At 36.0% G+C, this 19,471-nt stretch overlaps 3 protein-coding genes and 1 long non-coding RNA gene across 5 annotated transcripts; 3 read left to right on the top strand and 1 right to left on the bottom strand.

Annotated features, from left to right (window-relative positions):
- Positions 1 to 3,138: 3,138 nt before the first annotated feature.
- On the bottom strand, positions 3,139 to 8,886 carry LOC126873254 (uncharacterized). Of its 2 annotated transcripts, none has more exons than XM_050633956.1 (9): positions 8,528 to 8,886; positions 6,210 to 8,218; positions 5,792 to 5,894; positions 4,908 to 5,095; positions 4,447 to 4,829; positions 3,979 to 4,303; positions 3,774 to 3,858; positions 3,435 to 3,564; positions 3,139 to 3,334 (listed from the first exon to the last, which is right to left on the bottom strand). In XM_050633956.1, exons 1-9 carry the CDS (start codon positions 8,746 to 8,748, stop codon positions 3,308 to 3,310), a joined length of 3,471 nt encoding a protein of 1,156 aa, XP_050489913.1. In that variant the 5' UTR covers positions 8,749 to 8,886; the 3' UTR covers positions 3,139 to 3,307. The 2 variants fall into 2 exon arrangements, with proteins under 2 accessions (XP_050489913.1, XP_050489919.1); XM_050633962.1 differs by having other exon boundaries at positions 5,792 to 5,882; positions 8,528 to 8,871.
- Positions 8,887 to 9,071: 185 nt separating this feature from the next.
- On the top strand, positions 9,072 to 10,215 carry LOC126873410 (uncharacterized). The gene is made up of 2 exons (XR_007692398.1): positions 9,072 to 10,082; positions 10,161 to 10,215. It is a non-coding gene; the product is annotated as an uncharacterized LOC126873410 (long non-coding RNA).
- An 80-nt stretch (positions 10,216 to 10,295) lies between these two features.
- Positions 10,296 to 12,264, top strand: LOC126873399 (uncharacterized; the record flags this gene model as incomplete). The annotated part of the gene is made up of 5 exons (XM_050634244.1): positions 10,296 to 10,482; positions 10,575 to 10,710; positions 10,946 to 11,095; positions 11,227 to 11,356; positions 11,475 to 12,264. Coding segments are annotated over 5 exons (792 nt in total), but the record flags the coding sequence as incomplete, so codon positions are not given.
- Positions 12,265 to 14,200: 1,936 nt separating this feature from the next.
- Positions 14,201 to 19,440, top strand: LOC126873384 (uncharacterized). The gene is made up of 5 exons (XM_050634223.1): positions 14,201 to 14,809; positions 15,278 to 15,565; positions 15,651 to 15,666; positions 15,830 to 15,934; positions 18,186 to 19,440. Exons 2-5 carry the CDS (start codon positions 15,365 to 15,367, stop codon positions 18,230 to 18,232), a joined length of 369 nt encoding a protein of 122 aa, XP_050490180.1. The 5' UTR covers positions 14,201 to 14,809; positions 15,278 to 15,364; the 3' UTR covers positions 18,233 to 19,440.
- The last annotated feature ends 31 nt before the right edge of the window (positions 19,441 to 19,471 follow it).

Genomic DNA, 19,471 nt, shown 5'->3' with positions numbered 1-19,471 from the left:
TAAAAATTCACGTACCCACGGCACTCCCGACGAAGATCACTTAATGTTCGGTTAGTTGTTCGCATGCAAGTTCTTCTTCTTCTTCTTTTTAAGCCGAACATCCATTCATTCTCAACGCTTATATATATATGTACAAAGCAATAAGTAAATTCACCAACGATAATGTTTCTAAGTGAAGATATATACGCGAGAATGTAAATGTTCTTTTCGACTGGAACAAAACCAATTTGATCGAAGCACAAATCACGAAACACTCGGCAAAGAAAACACAACTATTACAAGTTGCAACAAACACGAAAAGATTTTTCTTTCGCCATTACCAATTTTAAATTGTTTCATAACAATTCGTTATCACAACGAATGTTCAGAGTGATCACAGCGGAGTTTATTCCCGATCCTCTTCGATATAACACTTTGATCTTCGTATACGCACCAAGGATAAGATGAGATGATAAACTTAAGCGAATCCTATACTTTTCTCATTTTTCTCTTTGTAGCAAAATCATTACTTGTTCTGTTGGTTTCGCTCTACTTTTAATATTCGTTCACCTTGATCGAAATATACACGACCGTTGTCATTACGAACATTGACATTCCCTTGATGAAGACACACACACACGGTAAATGAGTAATTAGTATAATCAATGTCTCATTTCTGTGCACTGACAGATAGAGATTTTCCGAGAGAAGCGGACGAAAAAAACGTATAAAAAATAAACGTATTAAAAATGAAACAAAATGTATATGTCGGTGTGCGCGGTATACTATGTCTCTTAGAAACGACTTAAAAAGGAAAGACAAAAGACCGTGTCAATTTGTTGTATTTATATGTGCGCAACTGTTCCACAGACAAAATCAGAACCATTATTTAATTCTTTTGAATCTCGATGATTACGCGCACTTCGCACCGAATGTTGCGTACGACACCTGTTCCGTTTTCTTCCAAGTTCGATGATCTATCCGTTCTTCTCTTCTTCCTAGATATATAAGTTCGATATGAATTGAAACATAGACAAACTCTATGTCATATACGATTGTGCATCACCCTTCCTTATTCTTATGTTTTTCACTTTATTGTTTGTACGTCTCCTGAAATAACGAGCAAAATACACAACAGTAATAGGCAATTATGCGCACCGTATTTTAAATTCGATACAAACAACCAGACTGCCGACACCATAAAGCACCAACAAGTTCCCGATCGCCGCTGAATAGTAAGAGTTACTTTCACGTACATACGTGTCCGCTTTGAAAGAGTGCTTGTACCTCTCCCCACTGATCTACCGACCATTCTGTGGTCTTTTTCCGTCCTTTCCCTCTGTAAGGCTATGATCCGATCTGAAACGGTTCGATCCGTTTGAATTCGTACTGTTCCGTTTCGTTGCAACTTCTTCTTCCCCTTCCTTTGCGTTGCCCTTCTCTTTCTCACCCTACCTACCACTCTACCCCTTCTTGACTGATATCGTTGCCAGCGTCACCAGGAGAAGTTCCTATCGCAGGAACAAGATGACGTCACTTATAAAACGAAGACATACATGTATGTGACCATACGCGAATACGACTGTCAGTTCCCATCATTGCTTGCCCCTTCGCTTATTTGAGTACATCTATAGTACGAGTTATCCCGTCATTCTATACTACTACTACATACATCGTAAATACTGTTTTAATTCTTACTGCTGCCGTTCTTCGTGCTTCCAAACTTTCAACAGTTCCAACAGCCATTTTACTCCTACTTTTGACTTTCTGACAATATCGATTACAGTTGATTGAGAAATAAACAGGGATAAACCGAACATTACCTGCGTATGATATATCAATTTGTAAATACATATCTATATCGCATCGATATCTATTTAATATTTAATATATTTGCATCTAACGTATTGATAACTTTCATTTTTTTCGTAATGATTATAAATCATCTTTTTATAAATCATTATTTATCTTTTAATTAAAATGTGTTAGAGAATAGTTGGAACGAGAATTAAAATTACATAACTTAAACGTAAAATGAAGATCAAGGAAACAACTATTATTAAGGTAAGCTAATTCAAAGGTGAAAATTGCTTTTAAATAAGATAAATGTCGTCAGTTATTTATAGCTGAGCTTTTATCTCGTATCTATACTCTTCGTGTGAGATTACGAACAAATCAAAACATTGTTTTCCGAATCTAAGAGAACTTGTGTGAAATATTTCGAGAATGTCATGATCTTACGTTCTAAGAGAACGTGTCAGACTTTTCACCTTGATCGAGACGTCGATACAATTGTTGATCAAGAAACGAGAACAGGCATACTCGGTATTACTGTGAAATGTGCATTCCATGATTATCAGGGCGCATCGATGTGAAATATGCATTAAAATTCCAACGACAACGATGAGAATGAAGAAATGAAAAAGATTAAATAACGAATTTAATCAAAATCGAAAAAAAGAATGCAATACAGTAATTCGGTAAATGCGATAAAGGAAAAAGTAACAAGATACGATCGGAAAGAAGATGTACAAGAAAAATAGTAAACCGACAGACTGACAATGAGATAGATAGTAGTATAAAAATGAAGAGAGGAAGAAAGCAGAGGGGAACGGGGAAGAGTACATTATAAATTCAAGTATACATAGGTATCGTCTCATATGTATGTATGTATGTAGATCGGTAAAATCGTTTCATTTATCGACACAAATTAACCGGAATGTTTTGTCACGGACTGAATACAGGATAGAGCTGACACCTGTCGCTGCTTTTACGTGTCCCATATTTGGGGGACCATGTGACCTGTGAGCCGTGATATATTCCCTATATTAGGGCAATGTAACAATCAGATCGATCAATGTATAAGCGCTTAAGCACGCTTGTCCAATGTAATAGGAAATACTTTGATCTTTTTGAAGTTGGTATTCAGTTGGAATTTGTGAGACACAAAGCCCCATATAATTATGTTACGTCTACTCTGTACTTAATCGATGCTTCTACAATCCAATACATATCGCACGGTGCATCAAATATGAAACCTACGTACAAATAATATATGTAACAAAACATTCACAGTTCGTATTTCATTTAATAATTCTAATGAGCATTCATAATCGTACATACATACAATAAGAAAAACAGAGTAAACATCTATAGAAATAGAAACAAGATTGGGATTTCATTTATTATGTCACTGTAACTATAACTGTAATCTGTACGTTCAGTATTATATTTCAAATGTACAAAATAATGACAATTTATCTTCCAACTAAATGGAACATCACGATATATAATGCCTCGAATACGATCTACTAATGTCACCTTCTTCTCAATAATAAGGTCTTCGAGGATTGTTCTAAAAATAAAGGGAAGAAGAATAAACATTTGATTAGTGGTTAAACATATGAAACATAACTTTGGTATTCCGAAATTTTTTAGATGTTTGACAAAATTACCAAAGGATTAGGCCTAAATCTGTAGGCAAGCATCATCCTCTTTCTGTAGGCATCGAATTCATCGTCGTCCCTGGATACACCATCCGGTCTTTCGGAACCTAAACCAGCACTGTCGAATCTATTGGTTGCTCTATAGAAAAATGAGAAATGTCGGTACAACATCGAAGATATTGGTATTAATAAATAAAGTAGGAAATGGTCACAGATAGATCAAATAAAATGCTAAGGAAATTCAATAATACGGCAAACTTCTATCATAGAAATAATTCACATGTATTATATGTTTATATGTGAAATCAACGCGAATATAATAAGTACAATCAGTCAGGAACTACTTACTTATTAATGGGTTCGATGCGACCATTGCCTTCGCTACCTAATCCTTGTCCTTCGCTCCAACCAAGTTTTTGTAGCATCTGAAATCCTAAAGAATTGCAAACTTCGTTAATTTGGTTGTCAAACATAACTTACTGACAAAAAGATACATATATATTTTAATATATATGTAAATACATGCACGCGCAAAGAAAGGCAAGCTGCGTACCGATGTTATCTTCTTTTAGTTTGTACTCCTTGTAATCGCTAAGGTCAGGTTCCTTCCCTTGCTTAACTGCGTTATATTGTTCCATAAATTTTTTAAGTTCATCCGGTGGCAAGAAATCACCAATATGATGCTTTCCTTCTGCTTGGGCCGTCAATTCTTCAGCCCACATTTGAGTAGCCTCCATTTCGGCAGATCTGAGTTTGTGTTCCCAAGTACCACCTTCCGTCTCTTCGTCACTGTCGTATTCGTATTTGTGCTTGCCCTGTGCTTCTAAACGTCTTACTTCTTCTCTTTTTCTTAATAAGTTTTGGTAAAGAAGATTTATCTGAATGAAAGTTAGAATAAACGATGAGTGAGTTGGCAGAAATTACACATAGTTGAATTAACAAAGTACTAAGCTCGATCTTAATCTTAAATCTTAAATGAACGCTTGAAATAAAACAATTTTAAAATAAACAATCTTGTCACCTTGTAATGATCTTCGGCTTTTTTCCATTGCTCTTCAGTGAGATCTAACGTACCAAAAGTTTGCCGAGCATATTGTATCAAGGCTGGATCGTTCCTTGATATTTTAGTTAACATAGGGTTCTTTGTTTCCGTACGTTGCACTTTTGGTGATGGAATTATAACAGCCGGTTGTCCAATTTGTCCAGGAATCGCGATACCTGGCTGTGAAAAGCCACTACTACTTTGCTGTTTATTATGGCTGGTTAACGTGTTCATTTCTGCTACAGGCACCTTATTATCTGGATCACCCCATCGGCTACGTCTTTTTCGTTTACGTTCTTCCTTATTGTCTTCCTTTGATCGATCTGTAGAATTGTTATCGCTCTCTCTCTCTCGTTTCTTTTCTGTTTAATGTACAAATAATTACAATCAATAATGGTAGACGATGACACGATGCAAAAATAAATATACATTATATATACCTTGTGGTGAAACATGCTTGTTAGCGGTAGGACCTTGATCGCTATCGTCATTATCGCTGAGAGCTTCTTCCGGACAATAGAGTTCCGCGCCGGCGTTTTTATTTTCCTTAACGGATTTTTCAGTGCGAAATTTTGCCACCAATCCCCTGTACTGCATATAGGCTGCACTTTGCTTTTGGTGCAGAAACCTTGATTAAAACAAAACTTAAAACTTCTGACGAGTAACATAGTCTCCTAAATTAAATTCCTTTAGATTAAAAGAGACACAATAAAGAGAAAAAAAAAAAATAAAAGAAAAAAGAATAAGAAGAAAGAATAGAAGATAACAGGTGTTTTATAAGAAAACAAATCGTATATTCGTATGTTCGTCCAATATGTCAAGCTTTTGATTCGGCAATTACATTGAAGAATTTAGGTATCGTCTTTATTTTATAAAAGAAATATTTTATAAACTAATTAGGGGAACATACTCTAACGTATGTTGTTTTACGGAGGATAAAATAGTAATTATAAATAATTGTAAATAAGAAATGAAGAAAGACATTCACGTTTTCACGAAAGACATCAACGCACGATATATGTATAATTAAAAAACTTATTGGTCAAATTTTAATTACAATTTCACGTATCGTTATTATCAAATATTATCGATAAGATTTCGCTACTTGATTAGAAAGGAAGTAGAGAATGGAGAAGTGGTACAGACAAAGCAAGCATCGTAATACATTACACCTAGATGCTGTATCTAGTGCTTAAAATAGAGCAATGTTGTACAAAAAAGACGAACGAACGATACGTAAGGTGAAATAAAGAAAATGTGATATGTGCAAACGCTACACGTATAAAGACGCTATAGATGGGGGACCAGAGAGGACAGTAGTTACCATAATTTAGGATCTTGGGCATTCTTCTCTCGTGCTTCTTGTTCGATTTCATCCCCACAGTCAGCGACGATGCGTGCCAGCTGCTCAGCCTCTACGGGACACACTTAGAAGCCTTTGTCAGACATGCGTAACAACGCTAAAAACTCTGGATTTTGTTTTTGTTTCTGTAGTGTAGAACACGTATTCGTCTACACGAATGATCAGCACGAATTTGCTTTTTTGCAAGTTTCGTATTCGCCCACGCGTCTTGTATTCGGCGTATCGCGCGCGCGCATACGCATACGCACGCACACTTACATATTCTGGACTGCGCGAACAAGTAATCCATTTTACAGGAAATAACTTGTTCTTTGTAAATATAAACACGCGGCGATACGTCGAAACGAAGAAATAAATGAAAATAATCGACATATCGTACCTAGCTGTTCAGAGGCTTGTAGATCAGTCAATGGCCTCACTGGTGGTGGCACTTGTACATTAGGTGGTCCCATAGGTACCTGAGCGACTTGATTAGGAAGAGGGTAACTGGTCGACATTAAAGAAAGCGGCGGTCTGGCGTTTGGAATTAAGGAACGGGGTGGTACATTCGGAGGTGGAATATTAAGATTGGGCGCTGGAATTGAATTCATATTCGAGGCAACATTGTGGACTGGTGGTGGAGCGGACATCATCACAGATGGTATTACATTTGGCGGTGGAACGTTTGGGACATTTGGCACGTTTGACGCATTCGGTACACTGACGACGATTGTCTGCGTAGCCGGAATCGACATTATGCTTGGTGGCATTTGTGTCATTGTTGGTAACATATTAGGAGGAGGAATGTTTGGAGGTGGCAAGTTCATAGGTTGTAATGGTGTAGGAGGTGGTACACCGCATTGCTGTCCGGTTGAAGCTAAGTGTCGTCGCGTACTCGATTCTGATGATACCAATAATGTGGACGATAACGAAGATAATGACAAAGAAGTTGATGGCGATGATGACGGTAACGACGACGACGACGACGACGACGACGACGTCGATGACGACGACGACGACGACGACGAGGACGACGACGACGACGACGACGACGACGACGACGGCGACGGCGACGGCAGCGGCGGCGGCGGCAACAATGACGACGACGACGACGACGACGGCGGCGGCGGCGGCAACAATGACGGCGACGGCGACAGCGACGACGACGACGACGGCGGCGGCGGCGGCAACAATGACGGCGACGACGACGACGACGACGACGACGACGACGACGATAATAATAATGTCGATGAGGATAATGACGACGATGATGACGAAGAGGACGGTAACAACGATGGCGTCAATGACGATGATGCTGAGGACGATGACGAGGACGATGATGATGGTGACGATGACGATGGCGATGGCGACGGCAATGGCGATTTTAGCAATGAAGGTAGTTGTAGTGTTGTTGATGTCAATGTAAACGAAGAAGAGGAAGAAGTGGAGGAGGAGAAGGAGGAGGAGGAATTGGGACAACAGGGCATGATAGCAGAAGAAGTAGAGCAAGAAGATGATAATGAGAGTAATGGGGACGATTGTGGTAGTGGTGGTGGTGGTGGTGGGGATGATAACAGCAATGACGATGTTGGCGACGTTGATGACGTTGGCAACGTTAATGACGATGTAGATAATAAAGATGCTAATGGAACGGTTGAAGGTGGTGGTGGTGGTGGTGGTAAACTTTGTAAATTAGATGGCATTGTCCGAGAAATATGAATATTTGGTGGAGGTACGTTGGTATTTGGTGGAACAGGTTGCACAGGTATAGGAGGTGGAGGTGGAGGTGGAAGTGGACGGACTGTATGAGGTGATGTTATTGGCATTCTTGGATCTCCAGATTGGTCATCTAGTCTAGGGAAAGTGCTACACATACTTTTCGGAGGAGGCATTTTTGATAAATTTGGAGGAGGTACGTTGGTTACGATACTTCTCACATTAGGTGATGGTACACCTGTGAGATACGTTATAGGTTGAGATGCAAGGGATGGAACAGCAGATAGATTTCCATTCCGAGAAAGAAACTGTTGATTGCTGTGCTGCATACGTTGATCGTTAGAAGTTACTTGATTAAATGAATGTCTAGCTTCTGGACCTTGAGATGCTGAACGTTTAGTAGGAGACGGAATGGAAGAAGAGCTATGTCTTTTGTCAGAACTCTTTTCCCAATGAGAATCCTCCCTCCTACGGTCTTTCCTATTTTCCCAGTCTGTATTTCTGTCGTTATTTCTTCTTCGTTCCTTATCCTGTGCACTTTCTTCCATTTTTTCTTCTATCTTCAAAGGAAACATCGTCTCTGTTTTTCCTGTTACCTTATTACTTGCAATTTTTTTAAATTGATCCAAAAAGCTCCCATCATTAGCAAATAAATTAATGGTTTGAGATATCACTGGCTTGTTTTCGTCTTTTCTGTAATGAAACATAAGACGTTAGATAGAGATATAGATATAAGATATTACTAAATCAAAGTACTAAATCAACAGGTGATTATTTACAACAAATAAAAAAAGACTAAAACTATTACTATAATACATAAATATTTCAATAACCCTGTCAGCTTGTTATCAGTATTTTGACATCCACACTGCAGTTTTATTCACACTATGAAAACTAATTAAGTTAAAGTGTTAACAGTTAATACGAAAAATTACAAAAAGGGAATCTATTCACGCAATAATAAATATGAAATTATTCTGGAAGTGATATAGCTCTACTTACTTGGAAGAATTCGTTTTATTTTCTATCAAATTCGGAGCTATCGTATTTGTCTTTTTCAAGTTTTCCACAGCTTCTTTTGCTTTTTGCTCTTGCATCTTTGCTTGTATTTCAAGCTTTTTTTGCTGAATAATTTGCTCTTGCTTTGACATTTGCGCAAAACGTTCATTTCGCGATGTTTTCGAAACAAACGGATCAGAACCTTTCACACCACGGTACGCCATATTTATTGTATCGCAGACGACTCCTCAACACATCCAACGATACTTGGACTTGAAATCGACTAATAATTCTGGCAATCGCATCCACGTAGCAGCACTGGCGTATTACTAGCAGCAACACTAGCGCAACCAAACTGCAGCCAATTTAACTTAAATGATAACAGAGTTGAACAGCGAATTATGTATGTGCAAACATACTAAAAATTTCGATTAACATTATTATTACGTATGGGATTAGGATTAGTTAACGGATGGGATTAGTTAAGAAACAACGCAATATTATTGGCTTATATTGCTTATATAGGTTAACCAATATATTCTTTGGATTATTATAAATATGAAGGAAACACGGTGTATAAAATACAGTTCATTATTGGTATACATACATGTACATATGTAAATGTAAATGTGTGCTATGTACTATGCATACTGCTTACAATTTAGAGCGTTGATCATTTTCAAATCTCGGATACAATTTTCTATGACACTAACATTTACGATACAATACTGATTTTAAGCGCTTGGAATCGATACAATTTAATTCGTTAATATTATCAGAAAGGAAATCTGGTATTCTGTTCCAGGTTAATCTTCATTAAATAAGATGATTATTAAAATATAAATTTAAAGTGGAAATCTTTGATAATAATTTAATTGAATTGCAAATATAAATTTGCTTTTATGGATATTTTTATAAATTAGAAAACGATACAACTCCTGAATTCTCAAATGGTCTCGATTATAAATCATCTATGTAATTACGCAGGCACGTGTATATAGGTACATACATATATGTATATATGTATTAAAGAATTTAAACGAGTTTTCATTTTAATTAGTTCCTTTAAATATCATGCGAAATAAAATGTTATTAAATCGTGAATTGAGTTTATCGTTAAAAATAAGTTCGATTTAACATCTACATGTTGATATTCCTCACGAAAGTCATATAGAGACAACAAATGTGCGTGTACGTAATATCCGGTAATCATCAACTCGTAACTATGGACACCGAAAACTAAATAATCTGATTATATACATACATGTATGTATTTCACGTAGGCTTACGAACGATCGCATATAGTGTACGGGTCCAATTCGATGTGGCACATTTTATGCAATTGTACAATTGATTGAAAGAAGGGAGAACATACTATATATATATATATATATACACACACATATATACGCATATACATATTATTCTAAATTCAGGTTGACCAAATGGATGGATATTTAACGGTTCTCACAAAAGAAGTATGTAGTCGAAAAGCAACCAGTGTGTGTGTGTGTGTGTGTGTGTGTGTGTGTGTGTGTGTGTGTGTGTGTGTGTGTGTGTGTGTGTGTGTGTGTGTGTGTGTGTGTGTGTGTGTGTGTGTGTGTGTGTGTGTGTGTGTGTGTGTGTGTGTGTGTAGGAAAGAACGATAACGCATACGGCATTTCTAGGCAATTTGTTTATAAAATTATTAACTTTAATAATTCATTCTATATGAAAATTTGTTCTACTTGTTCGGTAATGAATAAATTATACATGTATGTAGCATTCGAATGTTGAAGTTGGAGAAACAACTGAACAAGATTTCTATTCACGAAAAAAGATATTATTCGAAAAAGTTGAGTTATTCTGTTGTTTGATCAAAGCTAATTCGAAGCAGCATTTCGTAAAGGAAACAACCTGGGACACTGAATTATATGATTTTACAAGAAACATTGACAAAGCTAAACTTGAAATGACACGTATGTATATATGTATGTATGTATTTATGTATGTATGTATGTTTCTACGTAAAGCGGATGATCCGTAACAACATCGTACATTTTTTCAATAGAGTGGGAAATTTTACTTGAAAATGAGAAATCAGACTCGAACCAATTTTTGCAAAGTATTGAATTAAATTGGGAAAGAAGAAAACTCGCAAGGAAGAATATTCGAGAAAGTTTGAAACAAAAGATAAAAATGCGAACGTAAGTAACTTTTTATCCTTTCTTGTCAAGCAAATCGAAAATAAGGTGAAAAACATTATTGTTTCATAGAATCTGAAATACGTGTTGTAATACCTAATGTAATGTATACCTAATATACAGTTTACTATATTATGCTTAATATATCAATTATAGAAATGAATATCTATACATACGTGTATGTATGTACGTGTACGTATACATATACAATATATTTTACAAGAAGTAAATATTTTAGAGCCAAATTCTCGTCGAAGTTGTCCGCTACAAATTTAAGGAATGAAGTACGAAAAAGATCTGTGGAGGTAGAAGTTGAGTGGTTCGATCTTCGTTTGAAATCTCTTGACGGAATATGTTATTTGAGAATGAACGATTTATGCAATGAACGGTAAAGAAGAAACTTCTTATTATTATCGTTATTGCTATTCTTATTATTATCATTATTTTTATCATGTCTTTTATAAATGACTGTATGATGAACATTAGTTACATTTAATAATGTAATGCAATGGCACGCAGTTATAAAGCGAGAAGACGATGTTTGGATCAATTTGAAAAATACGACAGGAATATCGGATCGCTTTATGTGTATAAACTTAGTCTTCGAATCAGACAGAATCTGTTGAACGAAGAATATGCCATTCTTCAGGTCTGTACAATCTGTCTTTATATCTATTTGTTACATATTATCGTCTGCGTTATCAAAATATCAATTGTCAAAAATGAAACATTTAGAAAGTCATCCAAGCATACATGTACGATTGCAGGATCACCTTGTTGCTCAACGTAGTTTATATAAACGATTAAAGGAGGAAAGCGAGTTAGACGTAAAGAGAGCTTTCTTAGCGAACGTAGAATATTTTCGTGCAAATCATGCAGCAAGAATCATTCAACGAAATTGGAAATTATATTGTGCGCGTATGTCTTGGAAAAAAAGGAAAAGTAGAAGATATTAAAGAGAGAGATATTAAAGAAAGTAAAATAAGCGATATATGCATATGGAGACACATTTTATAATAGAGATATTCGTTCATCTAAGATAAAATTCAATTAAAAGGGATTTTTCGAATAGTTGTTTAATCCAATTCACGTCGAATAAATTTCATATAATCGTCATTTCATATCTAGAGATAAACGACCGTTACGATATCTCGATAATCTCGATTAACTTTTTCTGTATAGCCAACGAATAGTATTCTTTGCAATAAGTACTTATGGTAAATATCTATTGCACAAGAGTAATTTTAATGATACAGAGAATAAAACAGAAAATGGTTAAATATCTAACAATATTGATCTTCTACTATGTTTAGAAATCTCTCTTTCTCTCTCCATCTCTCTCTCCATCTCTCTCTCCCCCTCTCTCCCTCTCCCTCTCTCTCTCTCTCTCGCTCACTCTCTCTCACTCTCACTCTTTCTGTCTTGCTTACTCTCCTTTCCTTTTCCCTCCTACTAGCTTTACCTCTTTCCGTATCGCCTTCTTTTCGCTCACCTTCGAAAGGTTTTTGCCCTTAGGGGGACGGGCGCATCACAGACATATTTGCATCTCTAAGATACCTACAGAAGAGGAACGACGAAAATATTAAAATGTATAACAGGTAAAAAAAAAAAGTTAATTACTTTCTACTAATTATATGTAACAGATGTGACAGATGTGGTCTCGTTTCAACGATTAATAGTTCCCATTCTATATTATTTGAAGATGCATCTAATATATCTGTGTCTCTTAAAATAAAACTGAGTCTCTATTAACGTGCTTAATATTACACTTCTCGCTAAAAAGATAGCCCAGGTGTGCTATCTTTAATTTCTTTAATGACGCGTGTAGAGTTTATCGTCTGTAACGTACAATATCAAAACATTATGAGCTCGGAATATGCGATTCGTTGAAAATAAGCAAAAATATTATGGAATATTATTTTCAAATTATTTTTAAAAATATTATTTTAAGAACGAAATGATAGCACACGTACAATAAGAAAATAATAATCAACATAATAATTGTAACTAACAATAATTACTTATCAAACATATATACTTATTTAATAATGATTACATCCCCCTTTATTTTCTATTACTTCTATTGTACGATTTGGTACCGATTTATATAGTTTCTGGATATAACTTTGACTTAACGTATCCCATTCGCGTATGCACCGAGAACAAGTTCTGCCCAGCAATTTTCAATAATATTAAGGTCCGGGGAGCGTGCAGGCTACGGCAAAATAGGTATATTATTTTCATTAAAGTATGATTGGACTAATCTTGATGCGTGTACAGATGCATTATCTTGTCGAAAGATGTAATCAGGTCGAGAAATGCGTTCTGCATGATTATTTATTTGTTTAAATTAATAATTTAAATTATTAAATTTATGTATCGGACACTATTCATTCTCCCATTGATGAACTTGATACATGTGTTGCTGAAATAACCGATGCCGGCCCAAACCATCACACTCCCTCCTCCCATTTGTCGTCGAATTGCTGACATTGTCTCTTTTCTTATGTCATGAAAATAATATTGCAACCCATCAGGACCATCCAACTTGAATCTTCTTCGTCTAAAAATAGTACCCTTCTCCATTTCTTTTTCCAATGCATTCTTTCTATCGCAAAGCGTAAACGTTCTACTTTGTGTTTCGTTGTTAACTAAGGTTTCTTTTTCAAGTTCGGCCTCTTAATATCTTTGCAGGATAGTAGAACTCGACGAACACTCGAAACACTGGCACTAACACTAGATTTTTCCATTATTTGCTTCGTCGTTAACTGCGAGTTGGAAGCTACACGTAAAATTGCTCGCTTATCACGATCGGATAACGATGACGGCCGACCAATACGTTTCTTTTTGCCATAATCCTCAACATTTTTTAAGAAATTGTGTATTACTTTATGACTTCTTCTTATTACTATTGCTGTTTTAGTTCAAGAATTTGCTTTTTTTTCAAACTCGTTTAATTCTTTTCCGCGTCCTATACTTGGAAATTTATATAATATTGTACTGTAATCTTTACTCGTTGATAGATCGTAAACTACCGAGCAATTTCTAAACGTATTAACAGAGTGTGCTATCATTTCGTTCTTAGAATAAAACAATTTTTTTCGTTACACACTAAACCTCGTAATATCTTTAATTATTTTCAACGAACCGCATATTCTGAGCTCATAATGTTTTGATATTATACGTTACAGATGAAAAACTCTACACGCGTCATTGAGAAATTAAAGATAGCACGAAATGCGTAAATATGTGAAAAAAATTGGGAGAAAGTAGGAAGAACAAATAGAAAAATCATAGTTTCGTTGTGAAATTGAGGAAGGAAGAAAGAGGAAAAGTGTGGAAATATGAAAGGTAAATATGAAATTGAATAGAGCGAAGAAGTGTGAGAAAGGGGGTAATAAACCGCACAACTAGAAGACAAGTACGTAGTTAATAGTCGCGTGGAGGTCGACGCATGCTCCGAAACGTTTCCCCGGGGTGATATTCAGTCAGGCAAACTGAGCCAGTAGCCGAGGCTGACACCGCTGGCAGACGTTCGATCGTTACGCGGCGAATCAGTGTTGGTCGGTGGTCGGGCGTACCGCGAAGCACAATTTGGACATGCGTATCGGTCGTTATCGTTCGTACCCGCGTATGATCTCTTCTTTCCGAGATATACATATATCTTGTAACAGTAACGGTAACGGCAATTCTCACATTTAGTTTACACGGATATATTTTGCTTTTTCACGGGAAGGAAGAGTAAAAGAAGGAAGAAGTAAGAGGGTGAGAGGGTGGGAGGGAGGGAGGAAGGGGAAAGAGGGAGAGGGAGGGAGAGAGAGAGAGGCAGGGAGCTAGACGTGAACAAAAACAGGATGTCGAAACTGCAGTTGTACTAAAATCAAGTAAATCCTCACAGAAAACTCGGATTAATTGATTAAGACGGACTTGGACTTTGGAAAGGTTGAAAGGAAATCGATTCGAGTAAGGTCGAAAGAATACATCATGACATTGAATAGTCGACACTCGGTCTCCCTTGTAGAACGAATGCGCACCACCTGTAGCTCGATATCTACATATGCCCAAAAGGTCAATCGCCTTTTCTTCGAGTTTCTCCGCAAATGTAAGTAAAACGGGTATTATCTGTGCTTTTCCATTTTCTTGTCCGTTCTGATAACAATATACGATAAATGTACATATACAATTCCGTTGAACAACTGTTAGTATGGTGCTACCAACACCTCCTATGTACCCAGCCTGTATCATGCCAGTCATGAGCAGTTTTTTCATTTCGCAATAACATCTTTTAAGAAGAATTCAACTACGATTATTTGCGAAGGTGAAAAAATAACAGTCAAATTGGATATGATTTAAATTGTGCTCGTTTTATCGACGAGTCGTATTATTTTTGGTTATTCTGTATTATGTCAAATTAAATATTAAATATAACAGAATTGTGAGCTAGCAGCCGCAGTATTGGTAGCGTTGTAACCGTTGTATCGATAGGAAAGTCTGTATATGTAATTTCTGTTCCTAATGAAATTATTTGAGAAAGGAAAGAAGAAAAAGAAAGATATATACTCGTTCGCAGTTTCGACAGAATGAATATTTCACTGAAATATTCTAAGAATATCACTGGTCAAAATTAATCAGATTCGAGCCCATCAACGTAGAAATTATGACTGAAGAAATGAACAATACCGTTTCTTGTAAATGGACTATGGAGGAACGGGAAAAGATGTTAACTACTGGGACGCTGGAACAACAGAGAGAGGCTTTCAAAGATGACGAAGAGCTAATGAGAGAAACGAGCAAGTTTGTGAGTGAAGTTATACAAACGGCGATCACGGAAGCATCAAAAAGGAAGGTGTTGACGGAGGCGAGTGACACGCAAATCTTTTGTTCGTCGACTTTCAAAAAAACGCTGTCGAACGTAATTATTCATTGACAATTTCGTGTTTCAGAAAGCTGTCAGTGAAGGTAAGCCTTATAGTATGATATAAAAAAAGAATTCTACGTACTTGGCATCATAATCGATAGAAAGGCATGACGAGAAAGCAAGATAAATATGTCTGCAAGCTTATTTTCATTCATCGCTTGTACCCTAGTATCAGTAAAAGAAACAGAATATTTGTTTGCGTAGGAAGTAGACTGAAGGGTATCGGTAGCGTCGCTGGTTGGAATCATCGTGCCCGTGGATTCTGCAGTCGAATACTGAACGCGCTCTGTCCATGCTTCACTAGCAACGGTAAATCGTAGGGCGTATCGAATCTAGCCAATGTTCAAACATCGTAGCTTTGCATCGCTCTTGTAGCGACTCATTTCGTTAATTTGATCGTCAAGCTGATTGATCGCACGAAACTTTCGTATACACTACCGTTCATAAGTATAGGAACGCTTGCTTCTTTACGATAGAACGAGGATCTACATTATTCTTTACGATGATAAACTTGTTTTTTACGATCGTTAGAATTATATGTATATGGCGTTATGTCGTGGAATATCTCGACGCGGTGGAATTTATCGTTTAAAGATAATGTGCAATTTATCCTCCAATCTTCAAAAATGTAGTTTACAGACCTATTTGACTGTAATGCAATGTGCTATTGGTAAGTTATGTAAATTTTGTAATCTGTTGATTCCGTAAGTACCTACAAACTACTATTTCTAGGCATTAATTTACTTCTATTCGTGAATTTGTACGATTCGGTTGAATTCATATGTACGTACTATATCGTTACTGCGAAAAATATATTACTATCGAAGCGTCGATCGGTCGAATATTTATGAGTGGTAGTGTATGTGTTATTTACGGTAGTAGATGATTTCATGTTCGAGGACGGAACGAAAACTTTTGATAATTATTTACACGTACTATCGCCTCACAGATTTCGATGATTTTCCAATATATCGTAGAAGAAATCAACATTTTCATCGATTTTCCCGATAAGTATTACCCGCGCTCGATCTTTCGAGTTTCCGAGACATCCATGAAAATATTTCTCTCACTTTTACTCTGGGAGTAAAGGGAGATGAGAAGGAAAGGCAACTTGGCTTAGCTATTCCAGCGAGATGAGAGACCTATTTAAAGTACCTAACTCAAATCTAACCAAATACAGATGATCAAGCTGTCATCGAGCAATTAATGAATTTTGATCTGATTTCGATTACTTTACGTCAAGTTTCGCTTTAATTTCAAAGTAACGTCAGAATAAAAATTTGAAAAATATTTCGATGGGTATCTCGGAAGTAAAGACCGAGCGGGGATTATATGTACAGGAAAAGTTGTTCAAAATATTGATTTCGATTTCTACAACATATTCGAAAATCATCGAAATCGGTGAGGTGGCAGTACTTGTAAATAATTTTTCTATCTCTAATTTAAACATTACTATTCCAAGTTGCGAATAAATTCAAGATTTAAAATTCAGATACTGTACCGACCGGATAGCCTTTTTTTCATTTATTTCTTTATCTCGCGTCCTTTGAATACCGTTGTACGATTCAACGAAAAAAGAAATGTTTTTCGGAGAATGATATGCTTTGAATCAAAGTAGAGTAAGAATAAGGTGAACTGTACGCTAAGATGATGGCGGTGGAGGCAAGAAAAGAAAAAAAAAGCGAAAGAAGAAATACACGTTTATTATAATTGAATCGATCAGGTTGATCGATATGCATTTCGAATTTGAACATTACTCGATATTAGGGAATATTACAAGTACAAGAAATTCTTACTAGGAATAATATGAATCGGGGAAATTTGTTTCCATGTAATATTTAATAAATCTCCGATTTTATAGAAAAATGTATGCGTTATATGTACTTACTTACTTACATACGTATTATCAAGTTCGACGAGAAACACGCAATTCAATTCGAGATGTCGAAAGATTTGACACGCAATACTCTAAGAAACGAGATCAAGACGTCCTCGTTCATTTTCATTACTAAGTAACTGATGCATGCCTAACGTTCAACATGCATCTTATCCTCGTATCCTGTAGTATCGCAGCTATTACAACAGCAGCCACCAAGATCACCTAGCATGCGTGACAATGTATACTAACGCGCATCATCATCTATCAGACGCGCTCATTAACTCAAACCTGTCCACCGATACATATATAGGTATATATATATATATATATATAGTTGTAGTTATGATTACACACATATATATGTAAATACGATGTAATACATACACATCGTGTCGATGGCATCTCGATACTCGTTTCAACGAAAATTCTCTGTGTATCGTGCTTTTCTAGTCTTGTAATCGCAGATAAATTCACACAAGTATGTAAATATATGCATATTTTTCCAGATAATTTCCTGTAATTTGTGCATAAAGATTAATTATCAACAAATGTGAAAAGGTGTATCGGGACGCGATAACATTATGCACGTTGTAACCCTTTGGCATAACACATGCTTAACAGAATGTATACTATATATTATATTGTTGGTATACTATATTCGTATATCTATTCTTTCCATAGAATTATTCAGCTGGACACCGTACCGATATCGCTTCACGAGACCGTAATCGTTCGCTGTCACCCGGAATTACCGTGCTTTGCCGAGCAACCATTAATCCAATTGATTAAATAATAAACAGCATGAATAACTGTCGTGAACGCCGTCAACTAATGTAATTTAGTGAAGTGCGAGCAACGACAGGTTTTCGATTTTTCGTACTACTGGCTTTGAACAGTTGCACATTGTAGACCTTTTGATTATATAGTATATCTATATTTTATTATATCTATATTATAGTATATCTATATTATATTATTATATTATACATATGTATGTATGTATGTATGTATGTACACGCGCACACACACAATATGTAATTGAACATACATATGGGCACCAAAACCAGAGTGTGTTAAATTTCAAAAATGCTATTTTACACGTTATAGACATGTTTTCCGTATAAAATTTGTCATTCTTCTCGATAGTAAACATTTTTTCGTTCCATGTCGTTTAGTTTCCCGCTACTACGATTTGCTCTTTTCGAAAGTTTGGAAGGTATGAATTAAATACACTCTGGCACTGAAATCCAGATCTGTCTAAGTATTAAGTACGTGCGTACAGTTGTATCGAATTATTTTTTATACAACATGATTACACAGAAACATTAGTGTTCAATGTATTTAGCTTTCTCTTACGATACAGTGTGTGTAATTGATTAACTACTCCCTTGCGTTTCATATATCTAAAAGGTAGTTCCATTGTACAGAATGCAAAGAAAAATATTATTAATGTGAGAAAATTTCGTTCGTTGTGCATTAGCTATGTATTTAGATCGACTGTAACCGTTTTATCTGATACTTTAACGCTATTTAAACACGGTTCAATCGATAGAAGGAAGAACGGGATAACGGAAAAACATGCACGTAAACGATGATGATGCGAGGGGAGAGAATAGGTAGACAGAGCGTCAACGATTGATATGTATGTAAAATGTAAATTCGTTGCACAATTATTTGATGTGGGATCAAAAGTAAAAAAAAGCCTATTGACTGACAATCAAAGATACACTTAATCTTTATAATGATACGTAGCTAAACTATCCAAAAATAATGAAATAACGTGCTAAATATGTGTATGTTGTGAATATGTATGCATATGTATGTATAAACAGGATATATGACTCTAACTTGTATGTATGTATAATAGATGCAATTACTGTTCTCGTGCATCTGTTAGTAAATATACAAATGTAAATAAAAGGACATTAATGAGCTAGCTGTTAAGCTTCTGTTTAAAATTTCTTTTA

The sequence above is a fragment of the Bombus huntii genome, chromosome 2 (genome assembly GCF_024542735.1).
Source record: "Bombus huntii isolate Logan2020A chromosome 2, iyBomHunt1.1, whole genome shotgun sequence".
NCBI lineage: Eukaryota > Metazoa > Arthropoda > Insecta > Hymenoptera > Apidae > Bombus > Bombus huntii.
This window is presented reverse-complemented; position numbering and strand designations above follow the sequence as displayed.